Source organism: Uloborus diversus, chromosome 3, assembly GCF_026930045.1.
Source record: "Uloborus diversus isolate 005 chromosome 3, Udiv.v.3.1, whole genome shotgun sequence".
NCBI classification, from domain to species: domain Eukaryota; kingdom Metazoa; phylum Arthropoda; class Arachnida; order Araneae; family Uloboridae; genus Uloborus; species Uloborus diversus.
This window is the reverse complement of record NC_072733.1, coordinates 144902293-144926194: the sequence shown is the minus strand read 5'-3', so window position 1 is coordinate 144926194 and position 23902 is coordinate 144902293. Positions and strand designations below refer to the sequence as shown.

At 31.1% G+C, this 23902-nt stretch overlaps 1 protein-coding gene across 1 annotated transcript in view; it reads left to right on the top strand.

Annotated features, from left to right (window-relative positions):
• The window catches only part of LOC129218983 (E3 ubiquitin-protein ligase Mdm2-like), a 95815-nt gene that overhangs the window by 52870 nt on the left and 19043 nt on the right, over window positions 1–23902 (top strand). Inside the window, exons 4-8 of the mRNA XM_054853302.1 lie at window positions 524–657; window positions 5641–5690; window positions 10721–10777; window positions 12417–12574; window positions 20734–20880. Of these exons, the coding sequence (XP_054709277.1) occupies window positions 524–657; window positions 5641–5690; window positions 10721–10777; window positions 12417–12574; window positions 20734–20880 (546 nt within the window). The remainder of the gene's footprint in view (window positions 1–523; window positions 658–5640; window positions 5691–10720; window positions 10778–12416; window positions 12575–20733; window positions 20881–23902) is intronic.

The window sequence follows — 23902 nt, the reverse complement described above, 5'->3', positions numbered from 1 at the left end:
TGAATCCTTTTGGTTCATTTCTGTTTTTTTTTTTTTTTTTTTTTTTCTGGTGTGTTCCCTACTAACCAAGTCTTACAAATCATTTAATTTAAATTGACCATTTAGGTATGAATGCAGTGCAAGTTGTATACAGTGAAATACCACTACAACCAATACCTATACAGCAAAATATCCATTTCAATGAAATCAAATTTTCAGTCCTAATTTAATTCCTGTTATATTGCTTGAATTCCATTATGACAAAATTCCGCTACAATAGATAAAATTTGTGGTCCCTATAAGTTTGTTGTGATGGAATTTCACTGTGTTTTGAGTAAAGTTTTTTTTTTGCATAATATTCTCAGTTTCTGATTAGAAATCAAGTTTGTAATGCATTCTCATTTGTTTTACAATTTGTACTGCAGGTAATTCAGATATACACATATATTTGACAATGAGTCCCCAAATTTTTGTGTAATTTCTTTTGCATTTTCAAGAAAAGGTAGTTGTTCATGCTCATAGTTTCTAAATTTTATCTTTTTAGGTCTTGATAGGGTTGAAAGTGTATATTTGTAAAAAGCGTTTGTTTGATCCTCATAATCCATTTAGAATTTCATGTCAAAATGATGAATTAGCCTCTGTGTTTGGTGTGGCGGACTTTACGTTTCTAGAGCTAAGGTACAGTATTTATTTATTTAAAAAATTCTATGGAAATTCTGTTAATGTTAGTTCTGTGTAAATATGACTTTGTTTTTGCCTAACCAAACATTTCAAAAATCGTTTTGAACCATAATATTTATTAGTACGAATGTGAATGCTATATTTCTGTTATCATTGCTTTGAGCAACTCACAGTATGAAACTTAGTCCTGCTTCTGCATAATGTAAATTGTTTCAAACTTCTTTCAGAAAGATCTTCAGATCATTTACTCCAAGGGGGGAGGGGAATCTGCATCAATTTTCAATTTCTGATACATCCTGATACAAAATGTCCTAATTCACAATTTTTGTGCCGAACTGCACCAAAATGATATTTTTATCATCCAAAAACTTCACTAAAAATAAAAATAGCAGTTAGGGCATTCACTGAAAGTCAAGAAAGAGCAAATAAGTAAAAGAGGGGTGAAAGAACTCATCATATTTCTTTTATTCACCAAAAATTGTGTGCTGTACGTTAAGTTACATTCATTTTGCATCCTGTCCAGTTTTCAATTACAGTCGACTCCCGCTACAATGCGATTCAACTTATGCAAAACGGCTATAACGCGAATTTTCCACGAGTAACGAATTTTAGAGCTGACGCGAGCGAATTCCTCGTCTACAACACAAATTTCTTTAGAAGGAAGTAGCAGCTTCGTTATTGACAACTAAATATATATTTTGTGAATGTTATTACATCCCATTAGCATCACACTGACCATCGAAAGTTTCCACATCAAACTAGTCTAGGCATCACGTTGTTAGTGCATAAAAAAACTGCTCAGCAGCTTTCTTTTTTTACATTCTAAACATTAATGTTGATGAAATATAATGGAACCTTAGTGAGCTGTTTCATCTAAAGTTTATGAAGATGGGGGGGGGGGGGGAGGGGGGAAATAATGTTTCTGACAATAAAAAGAAGATTAAGATTCTTGATATGTTTGGACAACTACCAAATGTTGACGGTAACAACGCAATAAGTATGAGTGAATCTTCCATACGTACAGTTAAAAGTAAAAACAAAATGATATCCGTATAAGTTCAGAACTTAGTTTCAATGTTAAAGCTTGCAGAGTCTGAGTAAAGTATATGAAAATGGAAGCTGCTCTTGCATTGTGGATTAAAGAGATTGAGAAGAGGGGCTTGTTGCCATAAATGGAAACGTTATAAAAGAAAAGGTGAAGCAACCATATTTTAAAATGTATTTAATAAAAAATAACGATCTGATTATGCAGCATAAATCTTCATCATCTTCATTTTTTAACTCATAAATATTATTACTGTATCTACTGTACAGTACTAAAGTTAATTTTTGTAAATAATGCTTTTAAGAAGTATAGATATTACCACACGTACGTGCATTCATTTCTTTTATTTCTGCATATATATTTTTTAGCACATTATCTACCAACAATTCCTTTTACACATACCTATACTGATTTATTTTTTAATTATAAAAACAATAGTTAATTTAACGCATTATCTACTGGCTACAGCTGATGTTTGTAAGAACAGTTCCTCTGGTACCAGGACCCTTCCAATGATATCCCCAGAAGAGTCTGAGAAAACCAGTTTTTAACCATTTGTGATGGTATTCTCTGAGATTCGCCAATTCTCCCTACCATTAAGCTAACATAAATGCTTTGCTGCTGACTAAAGCTGATGAGAAGAAACGTTCTCTGTCTCACCAGGGTGGTAGGTGGTCAGTTTGCTTTCACGGGAGATGAAGAGAGATGTTTGCTCTTGAGTACTGATTGAAATTTCACAGTTACGGAATTTCTAATACTCGTGATTTTACTAGACAAGGACTCTAGGAACTATTGTCGCCAAGTTACTTTCAGTAAGAATAATTTTACTATAGGAACATGGTTTTCATTAAATTTTATGCAGAAACATTTTTAAAGTAACTGTTAAAACACTGACGCATTGTTGAAATTGGTTAGTAATTTGTGATTTTGCTTATTTCCTAACTTTGTTGTTGCAATCTAAGCACAAAAGCGACGTGAAACACTTTGTACAATTTCCATGTAACTAATAAAAAGACATAAGGTTTAAAACCCGTTTCAGCCCTTCTCATGCTAAGTCATTTAACTATTCTAACTGCATTGAATTCATCGACCATTTTTTTCAGTAGAAGTAAAAGGAAAGGGTAATGTAGTAAATTCAAAACAATCAGTACTGAATTCCATAGTTTTAATATTTTCCCATTATGCTTTTAATTTGCATTTAAATAAAAGAACATTTTCTGGGAAATGGTTTTTAATAGGGCTTTGTTTTGATTTTGAATATAATCAAAAGCAATTCCTACATTAATTTTTTAAAAAATATATACAGATTGTTTTTAGTTTGCTTTTTTTGTTACATATATTCTACCTTTCCCCATAAGCCTTTCCCTAGTCATAAAATCAAAAAAAAAAATATGATGCACATGAAGTTTCAAGTCAAAAGAGAAAATTTTTGGCATAAACTAAGCTTAACAACTTCTAGTTTCAAGCTCAAGCTACAGTGCTTTGCTCAAACCCTCCATTTCTAACTTTAGGAAATACCATCGTAAGGATGAGACTTCATTATTTTAGAGAAAAGAACCTTAAGATAAGTCATGCATTGTCAAATTTTATTTGCTTACTTTCCGGGAAAAGTTTTTAAAAACAGGCAAGTACTAAATAAAAGCATAAAAGAAAGCATTTTGCTTTTAAAAATATTTTTAAAGGATGTTTTAAAAAGCAAAAGTGAGTCAGAAATAAAATTAATAAAATGAGTAAACACAATCAATAAAAAAAGAAAAAAGGTTGATTATGAGATCAAAAAATCTGTCTGTAAATTTGTTTGTCTGTGAGGCAACTCCACGGATCCTAAAATGCCATGGAATTAGATTTTGAGGACCCCTATTGCTGTGGGAAAAGTACAGGAATATGCAAATGCCACTGGAAATGGATCTACAGACCTCTTTTGCTGTAGAAAAAGAAACTGCAGTGTGATTGAAGTGGCTCTTCTCATGCGCACCGAGTAGTTCTCAGAACACAGGAGAAGGTGACAAAATTTTCTGGACATTGTGTAAAGTTATATAAAATACATGCATATGATTTTTTTTTTTGGTAAGCTAATGAAATACTACTCCTGAATATGAGCTGATCAGTGAAGTTAAGAGTAGTGTTAATATATTGCTTAAAAAATTCAGTGAGCTCTCTTTCTATATAAATGTTGATAATATTTTTTTCAGTAATTGTTAATTAAAATTTTGGGGAAAACTCTTAACTCCTCTTAAAAATTTTCTTCTGAAAAGCCTTTTAAATTTAGAGACTTTTTATTTATTTATTATCTAGCTTATTACCCGGCATTACGGGGATGCTTATTAATGCCACATATCTCATAAATAATCAAATGGATGAATTCTATCTACATGAATGTAAAAAAGTTATATCAACCCCACCTTCACTTGTTTAAAAAGATTTATCTCTAATATATTTATTATTTTCTTTTATTATGGCATCTTAAACCTTCTCCATATGGCTACTGAAGTAGAAACTGTTGTATAAAAATGTAGCTGCCTCCCTAGTAACCCTCCCCCCCCCCCATACTTTCAATAGTTATTTTGGAAAACTTTAACTATTGTGCTTGGTATGATTTAAAATGTTACCAAATTTGCGGTAATCATTTTGGGATACCTTGCATAATGCTCTCCCTCCCTACTTTGAAAAGGCCTAAACTAATTTTCATCTAAGAGATATTGTCGCCAAATGATGAGATACTTCTGGTGTTTATAAAGTGACGCTAAAAATTTTTATCTGGAATATTATCAAAATGCGTAGTACAATATGACAATTGTTTGAAATTGCAAAAAGTCAAACTAATGAAAGTTTCTGTGCTGTTTAAGGATTTGCCTAATTTAGTTGGCATTCATAGTATTTTACATATTTGCAAACGTTTTAAAGATTATTTTAATGGCAACTTTTGGTTACATGGTGAAAGCTAAGAAACAATATTACATTGTCTTTGGCTTAAAAAACAGAAACAGTTGAAAAACTACCATTGAAATCTTTCTGCAAAAAGTTTGGCAAGATTCCTGGTCGAAAGGATAAGTAAGAAAAAAAACGTAACTTTACGATTCGACTTGAGAAAAGCCTTGAACAGTCATTTGAAAAGCAGGAATTATATAATCAATTCTAGGTATCAACAGGGAGTTGATGATACAGTAAATTCTGAATTGGGTTGAGGAAAGCCTTTAAACATGTAACTAAAAAGCGAAACTCCATTTTTTATTCAACTTGGAAATTTCAAACAGATGTAATCTTCAGCAGAAAAATCAGCTCTTTCAATGCAAATATAATGTTAATATATGCCAGTATTTCTTCACTGCCCCCTCCCCCAATTGAAAGAATGTCTGCTTATTTGGTTTCCGCTGAAAAAAAGGCATGAAAATAACGTCTAATTCCAACATCTCCCTATTGTTAGTATTGAATCCAACACACATTTCTTCAAATATCTCAATAACGCATTTCTGCAGATACTGCCGTTTACCTGTCCAGGCAGTATTATCTGTATCTGCGCTATATGCTATGACCAAATTGTCAAAGTTCTGTATGGTATGAAAAAGTGAGGAAGAGTTAGAAACAGATAAACAGAAGGATCAGATGTGAGAGATAATACTTGTTACAGCTGTTTTTTGTCCTACCCAGTCTGTGTGGGTAGGAGGCTTAGAATGACTAGTTTTTCTACATAAAAATTACTAACACTCTGAATATTTAAAATTAAGAACTGTTTTGCAAAAACTTCCATTATTATTAATTTACATAGGGGGTAATTTTTATCCCCTTAGTTTTACTAGCATGTTCTGTTAAAATTCACTTTTTATTTTTAATAGTTTTGATATTTCTTATACATTTGCTTTGCATGTGTTGCAAACTATTTAATCATATAAAGTCCATAATTATTCTACCTAAGAAAAATAATATTTTTTTTTCAGGAATATTCTTGAGATGCACATAAAGCCAATTGATAAATGTGACGTTAACTGTAAGTAAATTTAAATATTAATTTTTTATTTTTATTATTCAGTGTTGAATGACAAATTTGTTTTGGGAACTTTTGAGAAAAGAAGCTTTTTTTTTTTCTTATCTTAGACCACAAATATTAAGTAATTGTAATACTGAAGATTTTATGCACATTTAATTCTAAAAAGTACTTTTATTTAAACTCATCATATTGATAAACTGCATATAATGTGTATGCTTCTGTATTTTCTTTTAATATGTTTATTTTGTATGCTCTCCTGTAAATACAATCACATTAGAGCAATGATTATTCTAAATAATTGGATGGGAGCATTTGGATAACATCTTTAAAAAACAAAGAATTTATGGGTGGAAAAAAAGGCTTCATACATACTCTTGTACAGATTATACATTCATAGTTCTTTGGAGAACTTTTAATTTCATTGAATTTTTCGTAAAGATGAAATTTATTTCTACTGGCAAAGGTATGCAATGTAGGCAGTATGAAGTTTATTTTTTTTTGTCATAGTTTCAGCCCAAATGAAAAGTTAGTATAAAGATTAATGTAAAGATTAAAGAGTAGACAAATAAGATCATTAATCACAGCCCCAAGCATGAAAAAGTGTTCTGAAACTTTTTCTTCCGAGACAAAAATATTTATTTCTAGTAACTGCAATGAAATCCTTTTTTAATCAGAAGAAAATAGTGTTAAAATCTTACATCAAAAGAGTAAGATGATCAATTTTCATATTTATGTTCCTAATTCTAAAAGTTTTTAAAAGATGGGTGAAAAAGAAATGCTCTAAACTTATTTCTTCCATAGAAAATCAGAAGTATGCCTAAATATGTAGTCAAGCATACTTTCTCGCTTTGTCATTTTCATTAAATTTCATTCTGAAAAATGACCCATAGTTAGTTTTAAGCCAGTTGATTGCAAGTTGACCCAACAATATTGAGTCAAGACCAACAATAATTATTACTTATCTCACTAATTTCACATGCCTTAAAATGGGGAGTATGTTTCTCCTTATCTTATCCTCCTTATCATTCCTTAAAATAAGGAGTATGCTAACCACAAACTCGGTGTGCTAAATAGAACTGAAAACAGCTAATAGAGTCTTAAGATTGTACACTTCAACTATAAAACCCCAACTGAGTTGCAAATCTTGGTCAAGTTTATTTTTAAATGTATATACTCCATCCTAGTTTAGAATTAAAATCAACCATTCTATTAGTGATGGAGCATAGCATGTGTATCAATTCATTCATGCATCAAGATACTTGTCAAAAATATATCAATGTAATTGATCACATCAATTGCTTGGATTTTATATCTTGTAGTTTTAATAATGTATAGTTAACAAGCTTTAAAAGTCATTTTTTATAATTAAATATCATCTCATTGGAGCCAGACTGTACCTCATGTGAAACTATTATTTTTGTACTGTTAAAGAAGGACATATTCAAAATCTATACTAATAATATAAAGCTGAAGAATTTGTTTGAATGCACTAAGCTCAGGAATTACTGATTCAAATTGAAAAATTCCTTTTGTGTTGAATAGTCCATTTATTGTGGAAGGCTATAGGCAATATAACATCACTCTATAACTAATAGGAGTGGAGCAGCAATAAATAGAAATTAAATCAAGTGATAATCATGATGCGGGCAGTTCTCAAAAGGTGGGAGCAAACTCAGACTTCAACTTCGAAGCTTCAACACCAAATAACTTTCATTTTAATTAACTGAAAAATTTTTGAGTTAAATTAATACTGTATAGAGACAAGAATTGACATAAATTATGGAAAAAATGCTCTTCAAATGCCCTTAAAAAAAATTTTCTTTGCTAAAAGGCACAATTTTGGACGTACCAAAACGTTAACTTAGCAAATGTACCATTAATTTTTTTTTTTTTTTAAATTATTTCCATACGTTTCAAAAAAAAAAAAAGAAATTAAAGGTATGAATCTTACACTGAATAATTTTTGTTAATATTTTACACAAATAACAAAAGTAAAGACATTATTTACTTTGTAGACGATTTTAGAAAAAAGTAAGTTTGAAATTTGATGCATGTCCAAAAGTTACGATCTTTACAATGCTATTATTTGAGAACTAAGTACATGGTGTTTTCGTTTTAAAGGTATTTATAGATCCTCAGAATCAATTTTTAGCTGTTTAAAAATGTTTTCATAAGCTTTTATACAGTATCATAGAAGAAAAATTACTTTTATTAAAATACATGTGAGATATCCAAATGGCGTTACGATCTTGACGCCGATAATTCTGTCCGTTTATTCATAATTTTTGATGATTCACTGTCTTTTAACCTCAATAAAAAAGGTTATTATAATGTTATCTTTTTTAATCCATTGGTATTTTGCATAATTAATACGTTACACATTGAACAATACATAAATTACACTAGAAACATGGCTGGTTATGATCGTAATGAAAGCCTTTTGCACTAAAATCGCTAAGCAAACCTCCCTTGGCGACAACACAGTATACGCTAAAGTTTACCAGAGGGGAATTCCAGTTTGACAAATGTAGTTTATCGTCAGCTGCACCAGTTTTGGCGACTTTATCACCTGCGCTAGCAATTCCCCCCCCCCCCCCCCAAAAAAAAATTATTTTCTCTTTCTTTTGGAAACATAATTTAACGATCTCCAAATAGAAATACAAATTTCTTTTTTCAATAATTTTTTTTTAGACATCGTTTTAATTCTTATGACATTAGAAAAAATATTCATTATTAAAACTGGTGTCACTTTTTATATACTTTCTTAAAGCATATTTTGTTTATTTTTCCTTTAAAAATGTATATGTCATATTTATTTGTCTCCATTTTTATTTCCTGTTTGTCCCAATAAATCAAACTACGAGTTTGTGTAGTTATTTCCATGAAGCCATTTTTTTTTTACCTTTCATCAACTATTTCAAAATCATTCCAAAACTTTATTATGTGTAAAGAGCAGAATGTATAGCCATTCAAGTACTTCATTAATATCCTCTTTATTATTAAATTGCAAAATTCAAAAAGTAGTAAATAAATTTTTCATTGGAAAAGTTAAAAATCAGATTAACAATCGTCAAAAATGGTGAAACTAACATTATAATTATGTCCAAAATTCGTTACCTACAGGACAACAATGTCCAAAATCTGTTACCTACAGACTGCTGATTTAATTTGCTAATTAACAATTTTTACAAATACCTGCTGTCTTTTCATGTTCATATATTGTATTCTAGGTATGCATACTATGGAATAAAAGCAAAATTGATGTTAAATTTGAAAATTTTTGAAATTGCTCAAAGTTAACTTTTTTGTTCCCACCTTTTGAGAACTGCCCATGCATTTTTTGTTGCATCAACAGTTCAAACTTTTGTTTCCCGAATAGCTCAGTCGGTAAAGTGCTGGGTTGAAACCCGAGACCCGCTGCAAACTTGATGATTTTCAGCATTAATCACCCCGACCACTTAAAAATTAATTTATAAATCAAGGGATTTCAATTATTTTCATTGTTTTTTTTTTCCTTATTTAATGGAAAACAGCTATGTGGATAAGGGTGTGTATTTTTTTACTATATATGTATCATATATATATCATAGCGTGAAGTACCTCAAACAGTTTTTTAATACATTGTTGTCTTATTAACGCGGGTGAAACCGCGGAGCACAGCTAAAAATAAATGAAGGAAAGTATAAATAGTTTCTCAATATTATTACTGACCTAGGAAACTCTGAGTATGTTTGCTAGTAAAATATAAAAGTGACAATTGTCGGTAGTTTATTATTTACTGTAGTAGCTTGCTTTAAACTTATCTTGGTAACTATCTCTTAAGTTTTTTTTTTCAGTAAAAGTGTTGCTTTTGAATGTATATTTTGGTTTTTACTTTTAAATCATTATTATTTTGCTTCCTTAGTCTTTTTTCTAGAGATATTTAAAAATAGTAATATGCTTCTTAACTTATTTCATTTTTATTTCCCCAGTATGTATTATTTTTATTTTTCCATCCCATGCTGTGTAACTTCGCTTTATGTTTGTTCAATAAATTAATCTATTTCTTTCTGTAGTTTTGTTGCAAATCCCCTTAATTATATTTATCTTAATTTGTCATTTGACTGTTTGTGATTGTCTCATTTCTTTCCTCTGAAGTTTAGCAACAAACTTGTATGCGTTTTTTCCTTGTATGTTGCTTTGTCATGAAGGATTCAATCCTGTAAATTTGTAGAAAAAATGTACCAAGTATCAGATTTCTCTAATACTACATAGAATTTCAAACATTCTTAATGTTTTCTTGTATCATACCTACTTTTAAAATTAAATAATTACAAAAATAGCATGTAGTATGCTTTACACTTAAGAATTTCAAAGTTTTGCTTCAAAAATGTTTTATATGCAGTATTCTTTATAATTGCTCTTACTAAACAGATTAATGAAGCTTTGACATTTATAGTTGATTTTTTTTTAAATTGTAATATATGAAGCTACAATTTTTATTTATTTATTCATTAATTTTTGCTATCAGTTGAAATTTTAGGCATTATTAACTTGAATATATTCATCTTGAAGATGGAACAACAATGTGAATTTAGAATCTTCATTTACTTTGAGAATCCCTCAGATGATGTTCAAGATACAGCTGTATGCAATTGCAGTGGAATAGAAGCGGAATGATTTCAACTTGTTTTTAATGTTTTGTTTAAGACTTAGGTATTGCAACTAACTTTGGATTTTTGTCGTGTTCATGTGGCATTGCTGTTAAAGATATAAAAATAATGAAGTAAAGACTTTTCATGCTGAAGCATTACAGCAAAGTACTTTCCTCTTCAAATGGACAAGTAGATCATATGCAAATAAGAAAGCAAATGCGAATAAGAAAGTTTTTCACTTTAGCTTTGGATGTTTGTTGAGAAACAAAGCTTTTTTTTTTTTAATTTTTAAAGCTTGCTTCTAGAGAATAAGTAGATATGTATCATAACTCTTTAAAATTATTTATGTTTTATTAAAATGTGCTTTGCAATTAATATGATATTTCTGTGAAAAAGCATTTCCTGAAGTGATGAAAGCCATATCTGATAGCACAGCAAAACGAACACCAGATGGTAAGAGCAGCATTTTAATATTTTGTGAAATTTATCAGTGTTGTTCATATAATTGTATTTTGTTTAAAATTATAGATAATTCATAATTTTCATGAGCTTTAAAGGACCTAGTACTGTTTTCCATAATTGATTTTCATTTTCCTGAAAAGGACTTAAAGAATTTCTTAATCTACCAAAAATTGTTCTAAAGCACTGTAAAACATAGCATCTGATAGTTTAAAAATCATTTCTTAACAGCTGTTCATAAAGTTTAAAAAATTCAAGTACTTTACTGTACTTCTTAATAATTAATGTTTTAATATATTTCTTACTATCTTGGAAACTTCCTTTCAAGTGTATTAAAATTAATAAGAAAAGAATTTTTTGAGCAAGAAAGAATTCAAGATGTTTGGTTCATCATGGCATTCGTAAAGAAGCATAGTAGTCTTCATTTGATATAATCAAATGGATAACTTTGAAAAAGTCATCTGTTATTTTTTTCATGTCTCTCAAATGAGTCTTATTGCCTTGAAGATATACATAAGTTCAGACCAATACTTGCTGTATTTTTTATGAATGACATGTTAGTTGCACTTTTAAAGGTTCCAAATGATTTGAAATTTGTATGCTAATAGTAAAATTTTGGTGTTGACTTAAAATGTATGCTGTGGGAATTTACTTGTGCTAAGTGCATTGAATAGTTGTTATGAACGTGAAATATGGAGATAATTTTTACTATATAGAGTAAAAAAGGGACAACTGTCTGTACAGTAAAAAAAAAAAAAAGACAGCAGTCTGTGCATCCTCGTGACTTTAACAGCAATTGCGAATACTCACTTTGCTAACTTTTAATTTTAGACCACAGCAAGCTCATTTTCACCAGACTTCAACTTGATCTGCAAATTTGTAAGTCATTGAGAACCAACTTTAATCCCCATTGATGACACAATCAAGGCGGATGCACACTATCACTTTAGGAGGGGGGTTCATGCTGAGGAACGACCCTCCCCCCACTACAGTTTTGAGTGCAAACAAATTCTGAAACTACTTGAATGTCAATAAAAAGCACCAAATCGGCCAGGAACAATGCACCTAATAGGGGGAAAATGTTGCTAATTTCATGAACAATGAAAAGAAGTATTTTAAATGTTTACTTATTTTTTTAAAAAATGAATTAAAAAGATTGCTGCAATTGTTTGCATTTTATTCGTGTGGATGGTTTTAGGTGTAAATCATGACCCCGCCTCTCCCATATCCACCTCCCAGTCCCAATTCCCACAACAGTTTGCTGCTGTTTAGTAGTACATTTTTTTCTTATAGCATTGAATGCATATCAGTATTTATCATAAAACAATTCTCTGAACCTATATAATGAGAGTTTAACCATTCCCCATGAGCCAGTGTAATTCAAATATTTTCATAGTTCAGTTAATAGTTGAAATATTTTACATTTTTAGCAATTTTTTCCAGAAAAATATTTTCTTGTGTAGTTTTTAGAATTTTAAAACATCATAAAATGCTGGTTGTTCAGTTTAATAATGCAGTAAAACTTTGCATTATAATTGCATTTGAAATTGGTATTGGTACTGTTTTAATCTCTCTTCTGTATTTTTTTTTTCTTTGAAAAATAAAAGTCCATTAATTCCCTATTTTCTTACAGAACCAGAAGAGACTACCAGAAAAAGAAAGTGTTCAGAAAGTTATTCTTCTGTGTGCACTTGTAATAAACATTCACCTATGGTTTTGTACATCCCTACATCTCCTCTTCGATGTGCTACATCAGGCTCTGCTGAAAGTATTCAGGTAATTAATATTGTCTAGATCTACTCTTAAAAAATTTATTGATCTATTCACTTGTTCACTTGTCCTTGATAATAATCCACCCCCCCCCCCAAAAAAAAAAAATTGTTCAGCTGGGATGAAAGTTACTTGATAATCATTTGATTATTGCGTTTAGTTTATTCTATGACTAGCTGCTTAGCCTGGCTTTGCACAATCTACCTCGAAAATAAAATATATATCAAGTGACGGGTGTTCAACAATTAGGCCTAAATAATAGAAAGAAAAAATACTGTAAAAATTGCTGTCAAAATGATTCTTAAATTTCGTTAACAGCAAATCTAAAAGTCCGAAATAAATTAAATTATATCCTCCATTAATCAGCTAAAATCTTTGATTATCTTCTGCTGTCAGTACAAAAAAAAAAAAAGAAAAAGAAAGGCCAAAAAATAATCAAAAGGAGAAAATTTTACCTCAAAGCAAAAGCAAGAATTTTATTTGTTCACAGTCGAGGGAAAAAAAATAGGCAACAGATCTTTCAGTTCAATGATTTTATTCATGCTAATTTAAATAAGCTGAATGGTGAATTATGAATTTCCGATTTGATTTTGATGTTCGATTAGGCTTAACAATGCTTATAATGTTTTTCATGGTGATTTTACAGCCCTGATTTTTAAGAAATTCGAGGGAAGTAAATCAACTTCAGGGGTATTTTTCGCAAGCTTTCCAATGAGACTTAAATCAAGAAAATTGGTATTTTATTTCAAGTAAAAAGCCATTTAGTGCCATTTTTGGGTACTAAAATTTAAATTTGAACGGTTCGGTACATTTTTAGTGTTTGAAAACCCCCTAAGTTCCTTGGTGGGTGCCCAAGTACCTCCCTGCCAAATTTGGTGTATTTGTATAGAGAACGTACACACACACACATATGGGTGATTCTCCAAAATCCTAACAATGTTATGTCCCAGTTGCCTAGTACAAATATTGTGGGAACTGATGTGATATACCCCACCCTTGGTGACTTTTCCTGTTGGTGCCAAGAAAGCGTCGCCAAGAAAACGATGTATGACAACATATGTCATACATCATTCTTAGTGGTGCATTTTTAGTGCCAACAGGAAAAAATCAGAGAAAAAAACATGATCAAAGCACTTCAGAACACAATATATATAAAAGCAACATAAAACAACAAAAAACATCACGAATATACGCTTCAAAAATACCAGAAACTAGAAAGTTTTTGTACACAAAGAACAATTACTAGAAAGTATTTAAAATGCTTAAATTGACAAATTACTATAACAGGTCACCAATGAAATATGTACCAATAGAAAGAAAAGCTATTTTCCAACATGCATTTCATCGAACAAAAACTTTTCTCATATTCTGCTAAAAAAGAGCAAAGCGATTCAAATTGCGATGTTTAAAGAGGAAAACATCCCCAAAATCAATAACTATTTCAGCCAATAAAGCGCTTAGTTACTCAAATGTATGATGTATGAAAAGTAAAAATGTCTCAACAGAACCATCCTAAGCATAAACAATACAAAAATACCATACATTTATTTGCTATCCAGACATGCTTTCAAAATACCTATTATATTTTACATAAAATAACACCTTTATATTTCTATAAAATGCTGTCAACTTATTTTCAGAAATTCAGTACCTAAAGGAGGCACGTTCATAGAATGTGTAAATAATTCGTGGCATCGATAAGAATTAACTTTTGGAACAAAATAACCATACTATTTTTGTAAAATTAATTTACATACAGTAAAAATACAGTTAAAAACTACAAGACCGCCTCAAGGATTTGTAAAAATAAAGAACTTACCTTTTTATGGTATAAATCCTCACACTCAGTCTAAAACAATACATTATATGACAATGGCACATTACAGATACACACCACGATGGAGTTAACTTTTAATTAACGTTCAAGTTTGAAAAAACTGGCATTTTCTAATGTTTTTACTTCAAAACACAACTACTGAATTTAAACTAACACGAAATAAGCTTTCCTATTAGGTATCTTGCGCAAAACAACATCTATCTCTCCTACGTAAAACCGAGTAAACAACTCAAGTAAACAAGTTTGAACAAGATTGCCTTCGGGTTGCGAAACACGGGTTAATTTCACCAGGGATGCCATGCTTTAAAAGTTATCGCCTCATTGGCGAGAAAAATATTTCAATTTTGTGCAAAAAATCGTATGTTGCCAAATGGGGGGGGGGGGGGGGGGGGGGGTATATCACATCTGTACCAAATTGTGTAACCCAGAAAGTGTTTTCCTTTTTTTTAAATAGTTAGGAATAACTTATCTGATGTTATTCTACTCTTATTAAAATAATAACTCATTTAGTTTTTTCTACAAAAATTTTTGAATAGCCAGAAAGTCACATTTTTTGCGTGTACCCGTCCGCTTTTCAGTTGGCCTTAAATCATTTCAAAATGTTATATCAACAGTCTACAAATTCAATTTGTAGTACAAAATTAAGCATACTTAAAGGTGTAAAATAGCATTCTTTAAATAAATTTAAATAATCAATGTACATCATTTTAAACTTTGTCCTCAGATTTTCATGTCATTCTCCTGTCCTAAGAATGAGTTCAACTATTATGCATAAAAAAGGGAATTTTTAATCTGCTGTACTATAAAACTGTTTATTATCACCATTTTGTTAGATTCCTTGAGCATTTTGTTAATTTGATTTGTCTGCTGTTCTCATTAACATTTTGAAGTTCAAGAATAGGGTATGTAACATTTTCGCTGTCATTCTCCTGGACAATATTTCTGTTTTAAATAAATGGAAAATTTAAACTCTACTCATAGTGTGTGGTTGACTTAAGAGGTTAGAATAGAAAAATGTTATTTACCTTAAATATGATCCTGGGCTTATGTAACAGGCAAATTTTATGGAAAATGTCATACTCCTGTCCTAAAAATGTCATATTCCTGTCCTAAAAAATGTCATACTCCTGTCCTAAAAAATGTCATACTCTTGTCCTAAAAAATGTCATACTCTTGTGCAAAAAATCACTCTCCTAGCATTATTTCTCAAGCACTGGTAATGCATTCTGTAGAATAAAAGGAATTATTTCCAATACATTAGTTGAAAAATAAGATTGATTGAAAAAAATAAAGTTAAATTTGGCAAACGATAAATAAAAAATGTATCAGTGGAATAAGCCTATTTATTTAATTTTTTTTTTCTTGTAGTTCAGACGAAACATTCCAAAAGATATTTATTCATTAGACATGTTTAACCAAATGTTGCTCGAATAGGTAAATGAAGTTGTTTTAAATTTCTGACTTGGATAAATTAGAGCCTAACTTTTTAGAACTATGTAAATACTTTTCTAAAATAGATGATAAGAAATAATGAACAATAGAACTTTATGTGAAAATTTTTATTATTATTATTGTTGTTAATATTATTTTTTATTTATTTATTTATTTTTTTGTTTGTTTAGAATTTTAGTATAGCAATTGAAACCTTTTTTTAAAAACTAACTTCATTATATGGAGTGTAAGAAACTTCATTATTTGCCGTGTAAGATATTCAAAGTGAATAATGTGGAAAAAACTATGTAAAGAGACTGGGACTCGAAGAAATGTTTGTTTATTTGGGAGTGTCCGTTAAGGGAAGTTTTACATAGATTTTGTTTTGTCATGCAATAACATACTTTTTGATTGAGGTTACAGTTATTTTATTACCATAACTAAATTTTTGACAACCTTTGATGGAACTCATTTTGTCACTCACCTGGAGCTGCTTGTCACTCTCCTGGTGTGTGAAAATTTGACCCCCTGTTTTGAGAGGTGTAGCATAGTTAAAGTGAGTTCACTTATTTTCCCTTAATAAGTTCATAACAAAGAATAAGAATTTTTTCTTTCTTTTTTTAATTCTTATTTTTTTTAAAGCATTTTTATTTTCAAAAAAAAAAAAAAAATGTGATTCGAAAATGTCAGGTTTTTGGATAATCACCCATATATATTCTCTGTTTTATTTACATAAATTGTAGTAATAACTCTGGTAAATGCAAGCTGTTTATTTTCATATTTGTTTGTAACTTTATTTATCATCTCATGCAAATTTATTTCGTGATATTTTTTTAAAACTTTTTTTTATAGATTCATTAAATACAAGATGTGAATTTAGTTGGAAGTTTGAGACTCTAATAAGCTATTAAAAAAAACTTTTTCAACCCAAATTCTTAATGTATCATAACATTTGAACGACATAAAGTTATGATTTTGCAAATTTTCTTGTATTCACTTGAAACAATAAGAAAGATAAATCATATTTAATTGTCATCTGTGTATTTCTCGCAATTTAATTGTTAGCAAATGATCAGAAAAAATCTCAATGATTTAAAATTTTTATCTGTTGCCATCTTCTGTTTATTAAGAAATAAAATGTTTAGTTAATTTAAGCAAGGGCTTTTAAAATAATTTTCAATCTTCTTTCTTTGCTTTTGCTTTCATTAGGATATTTCAATAAAAATTACAGCCCTCCTAAAATTGAGGTAAATTCTCACCTTGACCTTGCCCCCTAATTTGAAACAATATCTATTACAAATTTGTAGTTATATATATATATAACATATCTTATTAATTTCATTTTCTAAATATCTTTAAAAGTTGAAATTTTTGTTGTAAAATTGGCAATTTTTCCGATATTCTCCCTAATACTGATTGTTCAGCCACCAGATATGAATTTATCAGAATTTGTTGCAATTGAAAGTTCTTTTTTAACCTGGGAGAATGCCTGGGGTCATTTTATGATCCCAATTAATCTGCAAATTATAATTGCCAAAAACCTAGCCATCAGTTCATTCTTTTCTTAGCAGTAGCCGAGTTTGGTCCCCCCATCTACCTCTTGTTAGCAGTTAAAAGGTATTTCCAGCATTTGCTTTACTAATGCACATTTAATCAGTTTCTGGAATCATAGAATGACCCTGCTCATCCTTCTGTTTGTTCCATAGACCAACTATTTCAAGTAGCCATTACAGTTAAATTGCTTCTATCTGTTCTGCATTGAAGTTTTTAAACATATATAGTAATGCCAAATCCATAAAAGAAGAAATGGGTCATTTGCATACATTTTTTGCTGAAATTGAAGCAGATGATTGTTTTTTCAATGAAGAAAATAGAGCTTCAGATATTTTAGAAGGAATTTCATTGAAATTTTCGGCGTATATGATACAGAATCAAAAGAAGGTGGAGATTCTGAAAATAAAATGAAATAACTCTGATTTTTTTTTTTTTTTTTTACAGCAAAAGATGATACAAATTGAAGTAAAGTGAATTGCAATTGCCTTAAATGTAACATTTTTTAAGAAATGAGATATTTTTTGCATTAATTTTACATGTTTCTGCCTTAAAAATACCAGTAACTGCATTTATTTGTTACAAAGCTTGTAAAACTCAAAAAGCGTTACCCGCAGTGTCTACATATACTTGATTTAGAGAACAAATGAGGCAGTGAGAAGCAAAGGGAAATAAGTGACAAAATTAAAAATTTGGAGATAACCAGTACACATGGTAGGTGAACCTGTCCTCTGTCTTGGGGCAAGAGATGGTACTAGTAGCCCTGGTAGTTGCTGCTGTACAGCATGATTTAGAAAAAAAATTCAATGAAAGCCTACCTAGGAGCTAATCTGTAACTGTGTTTTACTCAAAACTAAAAAATGTTCACTAGTATCCCTTTGCTTCTCACTGCCTCAAATGTAGAAATGCTTTCATTGTAGGTGTACTATAAAGCTCTCATTTTTGTCTGAAATTAATTGGTATTGAAATTATAAAACGCTATTGTTTCAACAGTAAACAAGTAGATATATAATGTTTTTATTTGTGTAGCTGGATTTTCAATTGAGGTCCTTCAATGACCCTTAGAACATCTTATTGTTCGCTCAGGTAGCGCACATTCCCCTGGGTTAAAGATATTTTATACATTTAAAATGAGATTTTAGTAATCTATATGAGTAAAAATAACTATGTAAGTGTTTGCATGTATGTTTCTTATATAAATCCACAGTTTACGTGAGTTATTAAATTGCTCTTTTCTTCACAAACGAGTTCCCGCTTACAAATTTGGTTTGAGTGAAAAGTAAAAAACTAACCAAGATAAATTTTCTTCGAAGGTTACGTATAATTGTTAAAGTTGCAAGCAAACAAAAATGATTAGCAACTTATAATCACTAGGAAAAAATGTAAACACAGTCAGCATAAAAAGTATACCTAACATTTGATTTTAGTGCTTATCATCGACAAGTTTGGAAAATTTTTGTCAAGAAAGCCATAGTTATAAAAAATTTTGCAGTTCATCATTTTTTCTTAAATCATGCTCTGGGAAGCCCCTGGGTTTCATTGGGGTCACTCAAGGTCCTTCCTAACTTATGTGCCGCCTTTTAATTCAAATTACTTTAAAAATTGGTAAAAAGTGAGGGTTGAGTGAAATTTTTAATCGGTATTTTCCTCATGAACAGCAGAGGCAGAGTTGATGCAATTTTTTTTACGCCCATGTAAATAAACTAATCCACATAATTATCTAAGAGATATAGTGAAACCCCGATTTTACATTTTTCCTTTGGTATGTTATCCATCTTCTGATTTTCTGTTGATCCAAGAAAATTGGTATACCTCTAATGTTAAAATACTCTGCATTTAACGTTGCCTTTTTTCAGAAAATCCGTCTAATGCGTTTTTCTGAAAACATCAAAATCGTATTTCCCTAAAAGTTTCACAAACTTTTTTTCAGTGTCTTTTTTGAGATAAATTTGTTTCTCTGCTGTTTGAAGCCAATCTGGTATTCTTTCTGTTCTGTCTTACTATCTTTATTGTCAAAGCATAAAAAACTCAGAAACTTTTTTTTTTTTGCAAATGTAAACCAAGGTGCAAATTTGCAAAAAATTGCTCTAATAGAATAAGCTATAAATGAAAATGTATGCAAAAAACAGAAAATAAATGAAGATTACAAATTTCTTCCACTAGTCAATATTAACTTTTAAGCTGAATGCTTTGATTTTCATCCCGGACCCCGGTTTTACATTTTCTCGCTAGGTGTATTTTTTATCTGTAGTCCGACAGAATACGTAAAATCAGGGTTCCGCTGTATGTGGTATAGTAAGCAACTAGGCAATACTGGGTAGCAATCTAGTACTTTATGATGTTCTAAATCCCAAGAAAAAATTTTGCTTTAAAATACAGAGACAAATTTTAATGTCAGAATTTATGATGTTATGGTAATGTCTAATATGTTGTGAAAAACCACTGCATCGTTCTATGTGTATTATATTGTAAACCTATGTATTAAGTATAATTTGTACCGCAATACTCCGTATGAATTAAATTATCCTTTTTGATGATTTATTAGAAATCAAATCACTTGTGTACTTTTTATTGCTTATGGTCCTCTATCCGTGAATTATCATGCTCACTTGTTTCCTGGCGAAAAGAACTTGTTTCAAAAGAAGTTTCTTTTGAAAAACCCCATGGGATATTGGTGGTTTGTTTATTTATCTTGTGGTATATACCAGAGAGTTTTGACCCTCTGTTCACTGTCTCTTCCTAAAATGCTCCAACTTCGAAGAGGGGAAAGAAATTTCCCAGAACCACTAGTTTAAACTCCATAATGCTTTTACATTGATTTGCAAAAGAAAGTCAGCCCAGAGTTAGTCAGCAAAGAAATTTTCCTTAACATCGTAAAAATATTAAACTTGGCAAAATTCAGCTCATCGGAAATAACATAAGTTCTTCATTCTGTTATTAGATGGAGACAGTGGCGCAGTGAATAAGGGGTTTTGAGGGTAAAAACACCCTCTAGAGGTATTGGTTTTAACATAAATATAAATTCTAATACAGTAGTTTATGCATTTGAAATTGCTGTTTTAAGCAAAAAACCTTCTTCAGAAGGTTTTTTTCATTAAAAAAAGAACCCTCCAGAAGGTATTTTTGATCATAAAAAAGCCCTTCCAGAAAGTATTTCTGGCTGCACTCGAGGGTGGAAACAATACCATATCTTTTGCTTGAATATGACCTTATATTTTCTTATTTCTTTCTATTGTAATTACAATTTTCTTCTTCTTCTTTTTTTTTTTTTTTTTTTTTGCTGTAAAAAAATGCAGTGTAGCTTAAAAACCCTACACTGTTGTATAATGCTTATACAGTTTGTTTTTTTATTCATCAACAGGCTTGTGTGAAAGATTCAACTGAGGAAGATGTATGGTCTGTAGGAAATGAAAGCAAATTCATTGTAGCGGAGGAAAGGACTTTTGATGCTGAGATAGATTCAGATAATGGAACACAAATTGGTTCTGAAAATGAAGGAGCTGAAGAGGTATAATATTTGATAAAAATGCTGTAGCTAAGCCTTTTTTCTATTTTCTGAAATGCTGATGTAAGTTTAAACTAAACTTATATTATTGATAGTTAATATCACTGATAAATAAAGGGGCAGTCTGAGTGTATTGATCCACTTTTCTACTTTTCTTTTTTTTTTTCTCCTCACAAAATTGAATGAGCAGTTCAGTGGTTGGAAAAACTACTTTCTGTTCTGTGGTTAACTTCAACATTGAACTTACTCGAACTTCATGGGAAATTGCTTCTTGTGGTAGAGATTTCAATCTCTTTGCATATTGTAAATGTTTTAATATTTTGGGCTACCAGATGTCATTTTCACATATACTACCAGGGGTCAATCTAGACAGAAATTCGGTCCGTTTACGGACCCTTCACAAATTTACGAACCCTAAAAACGGACCCTTCACAAAATTCGGACCCCTATGAACGGACCTTTCACAAAAATCCGTAACTAAAACCGGACCTTTCACAAAATCTATTTCGCAAAGCAGTCACTGAAAGTTGTTTCTACCTCAGATCACCTAGGCACTCCGGGCGGAATGAGTCACGCGCACGTATGCTGATCGGATCGGATTGATTGTATCCAATTGTATCGGAGGCAGGATGATGTGTGACTCTCCGTGATTGAAGGAATTTCAAATGCGCAGCGTGCTTGCTTATTGGTGGTTTCCATTTTGAACTGCGAGCAGTGTGGCAACGAAATGGAAGTTGTTGGCGGATGCCTTGTTGCATGGTGTGTTTTATTTTGCTCGCCACGTTGGAACATTGAGCTAGGAATGCCATCTTAATTTTGTTTAAAGCTTTTATTTTTGCTCTCAAATTTACTAAAAAATAAAAAATATGACTTTAAGTTGATTTTCGGCCTTTTTTTTTACTTCACTAGTCGGAATGATCATGTTTCTTGGCGGTTTTGAAACCTCCAGTTTGGCAACACTATGCAAACAACAAGTTCAAGTAGTAGAAAAAATGCACGGCATGCAATTGAATTCTTAAACTTAAACTGTTCAAATAAATGAACTAAAAATGATTTTTAATTGAATTCTCATCTTTTTAAAACTATAACTAAGAGTTATTTAGGTTATAGTGATCTTAGAAAAATTTATAGCTAGTTTTTTAATTTTTTTATTTGATACTGCGATGATGCGTGGCCGTCCACAATCGGGTGGAAATACCAGAAATTCCGATTATTTTCTTAAAAAATTCAAGCCTTCAGATGCAAAGGGGTGCATTAAATTATCAACATTTTTTAAAGCCTGCGAAAACTCTAGCGCATCAGCTTCACCTGCACCCTCCACCACATCAGCTTCACCTATACCCTCTTCCGCATCAGCTTCACCTGTACCCTCTACCGCATCAGCTTCACCTGTACTCTCTACCGCATCAGATTCACCTGTACCCTCTACTGCTTCGTATTCACCTGTACCCCCCTCAACTGCATCAGATTCAGTTGATGAAAATATGCGCCAAGAAGAAGATCCTGACATAATTCCTTGTGTAAGCTTGTGCAGAGAAAATGAAAGAAATGATTTAGATAAAAGCTTGGACCCAGAAATAGCACCTGATAACCTTCCTAGTACAAGTTCATGTGTTAAAAAAGGTTCCAGAATTAAGATAACTAAAAATATCGAGAGATATGAAAAGCTACACAAGTGGATTTTTTATAACATCTCAGCAAATGGCTTTTTGTGTAAATTTTGTTCAGTTTTTTACCAAGATGGGCCATGGATAAACCTAGCTGCCAACTTTGGAGACCATCCTAATAGATGTATTTCTAAACATGAAAATAGTGCAAAACACAAGCAGGCAGTTTCATTTTCAAATTCTGCCTCAAAAAGGTCTCTGCATGAGAAGTTGGTGGAGGGATCAAACCTTGTGTTAGAAAAAAAAGAAGAAAAAAATAGAAAAGTGCTAACTAAATATATATAGATCCTATATTTTATGATAAAGAAGCATTGGGCAGTAACCGAGAACTTTGAATCGTTTGTAAAGTTCATTGGCAATGAATTAGGTGATTCAGATATTGAGAGCTACTTGAGTCTGTGTGCAAAAAATGCTACATACTTGTCAAGAGTATCAGTAGATAACTTGATGGATGCAATTTCTTCATATCTTGAGGAAAAGACTGACGACTTTGAGTTTAGTTGACGAGTTTTCGTTACTTGCAGACGAGTCAACTGACAAAGCTCAACACCAACAACTTGCTTTAATTGCAAGGTATATAAGGTGCAAGGTGCTTCAGAAGTAAAAGAAGAGTTCCTAGGAATAATAAGCTTGACTAAAGGGGATGCTGAATCAATAACTTCTGCCATTGAGTTATTTATGACTGCAAAAGGAATTTCAATTTCCAAATGCAATTTTCTATCTTTGGATGGTACCAACATTATGAGTGGCGAGATTTCTGGTGTGCAACGCCATATGCGAAATCTCTCGCCTCACTGCTTGTACATCAACTGCCGTAATCACAGGTTAGCCCTGATTTTTTCTCATTTGGTTAAAAAGTATGATGTGCTAAAAGCTGTAGACTGTCTGTTAGTGAGTTTGTGGAAACTTTTTCACTACAGCCCTTTTAAACAGCAAGTGTTTAAAGAAATTCAGGAAAATGTTTATGACAAAAAAGCTTTGAAGATGCTTAAAGTGTCGGTCACAAGATGGCTGTCTCATGGAAATGCTTGTGAGAGAGTCTGCTCTCATTTTCAACAATTGGTTGAAACCTTGGATACACTGTTTGTTAATTCCAGGGAACCCGAATTGAAAGGGCTTAGAGAGCAGCTTCTAGAATTCTCACAATGTTATTTCTAAGCAATTTTCTAAAAATTATCAACAAACTTAGCGTTTGACTACAAAATTCTTCAATATTTTTCAGTTTAGTTGAACAGAAAGTTTCGCAAACGTGTACCGAAATTGAAGAACTCCTTGAGAATTTGGGTTCTGCTACAAATTTCAAAAAGTGTCGAAATTTTTATTGTTTTCTTCAGAGCATACTGAGTTGAGTAGAAAAA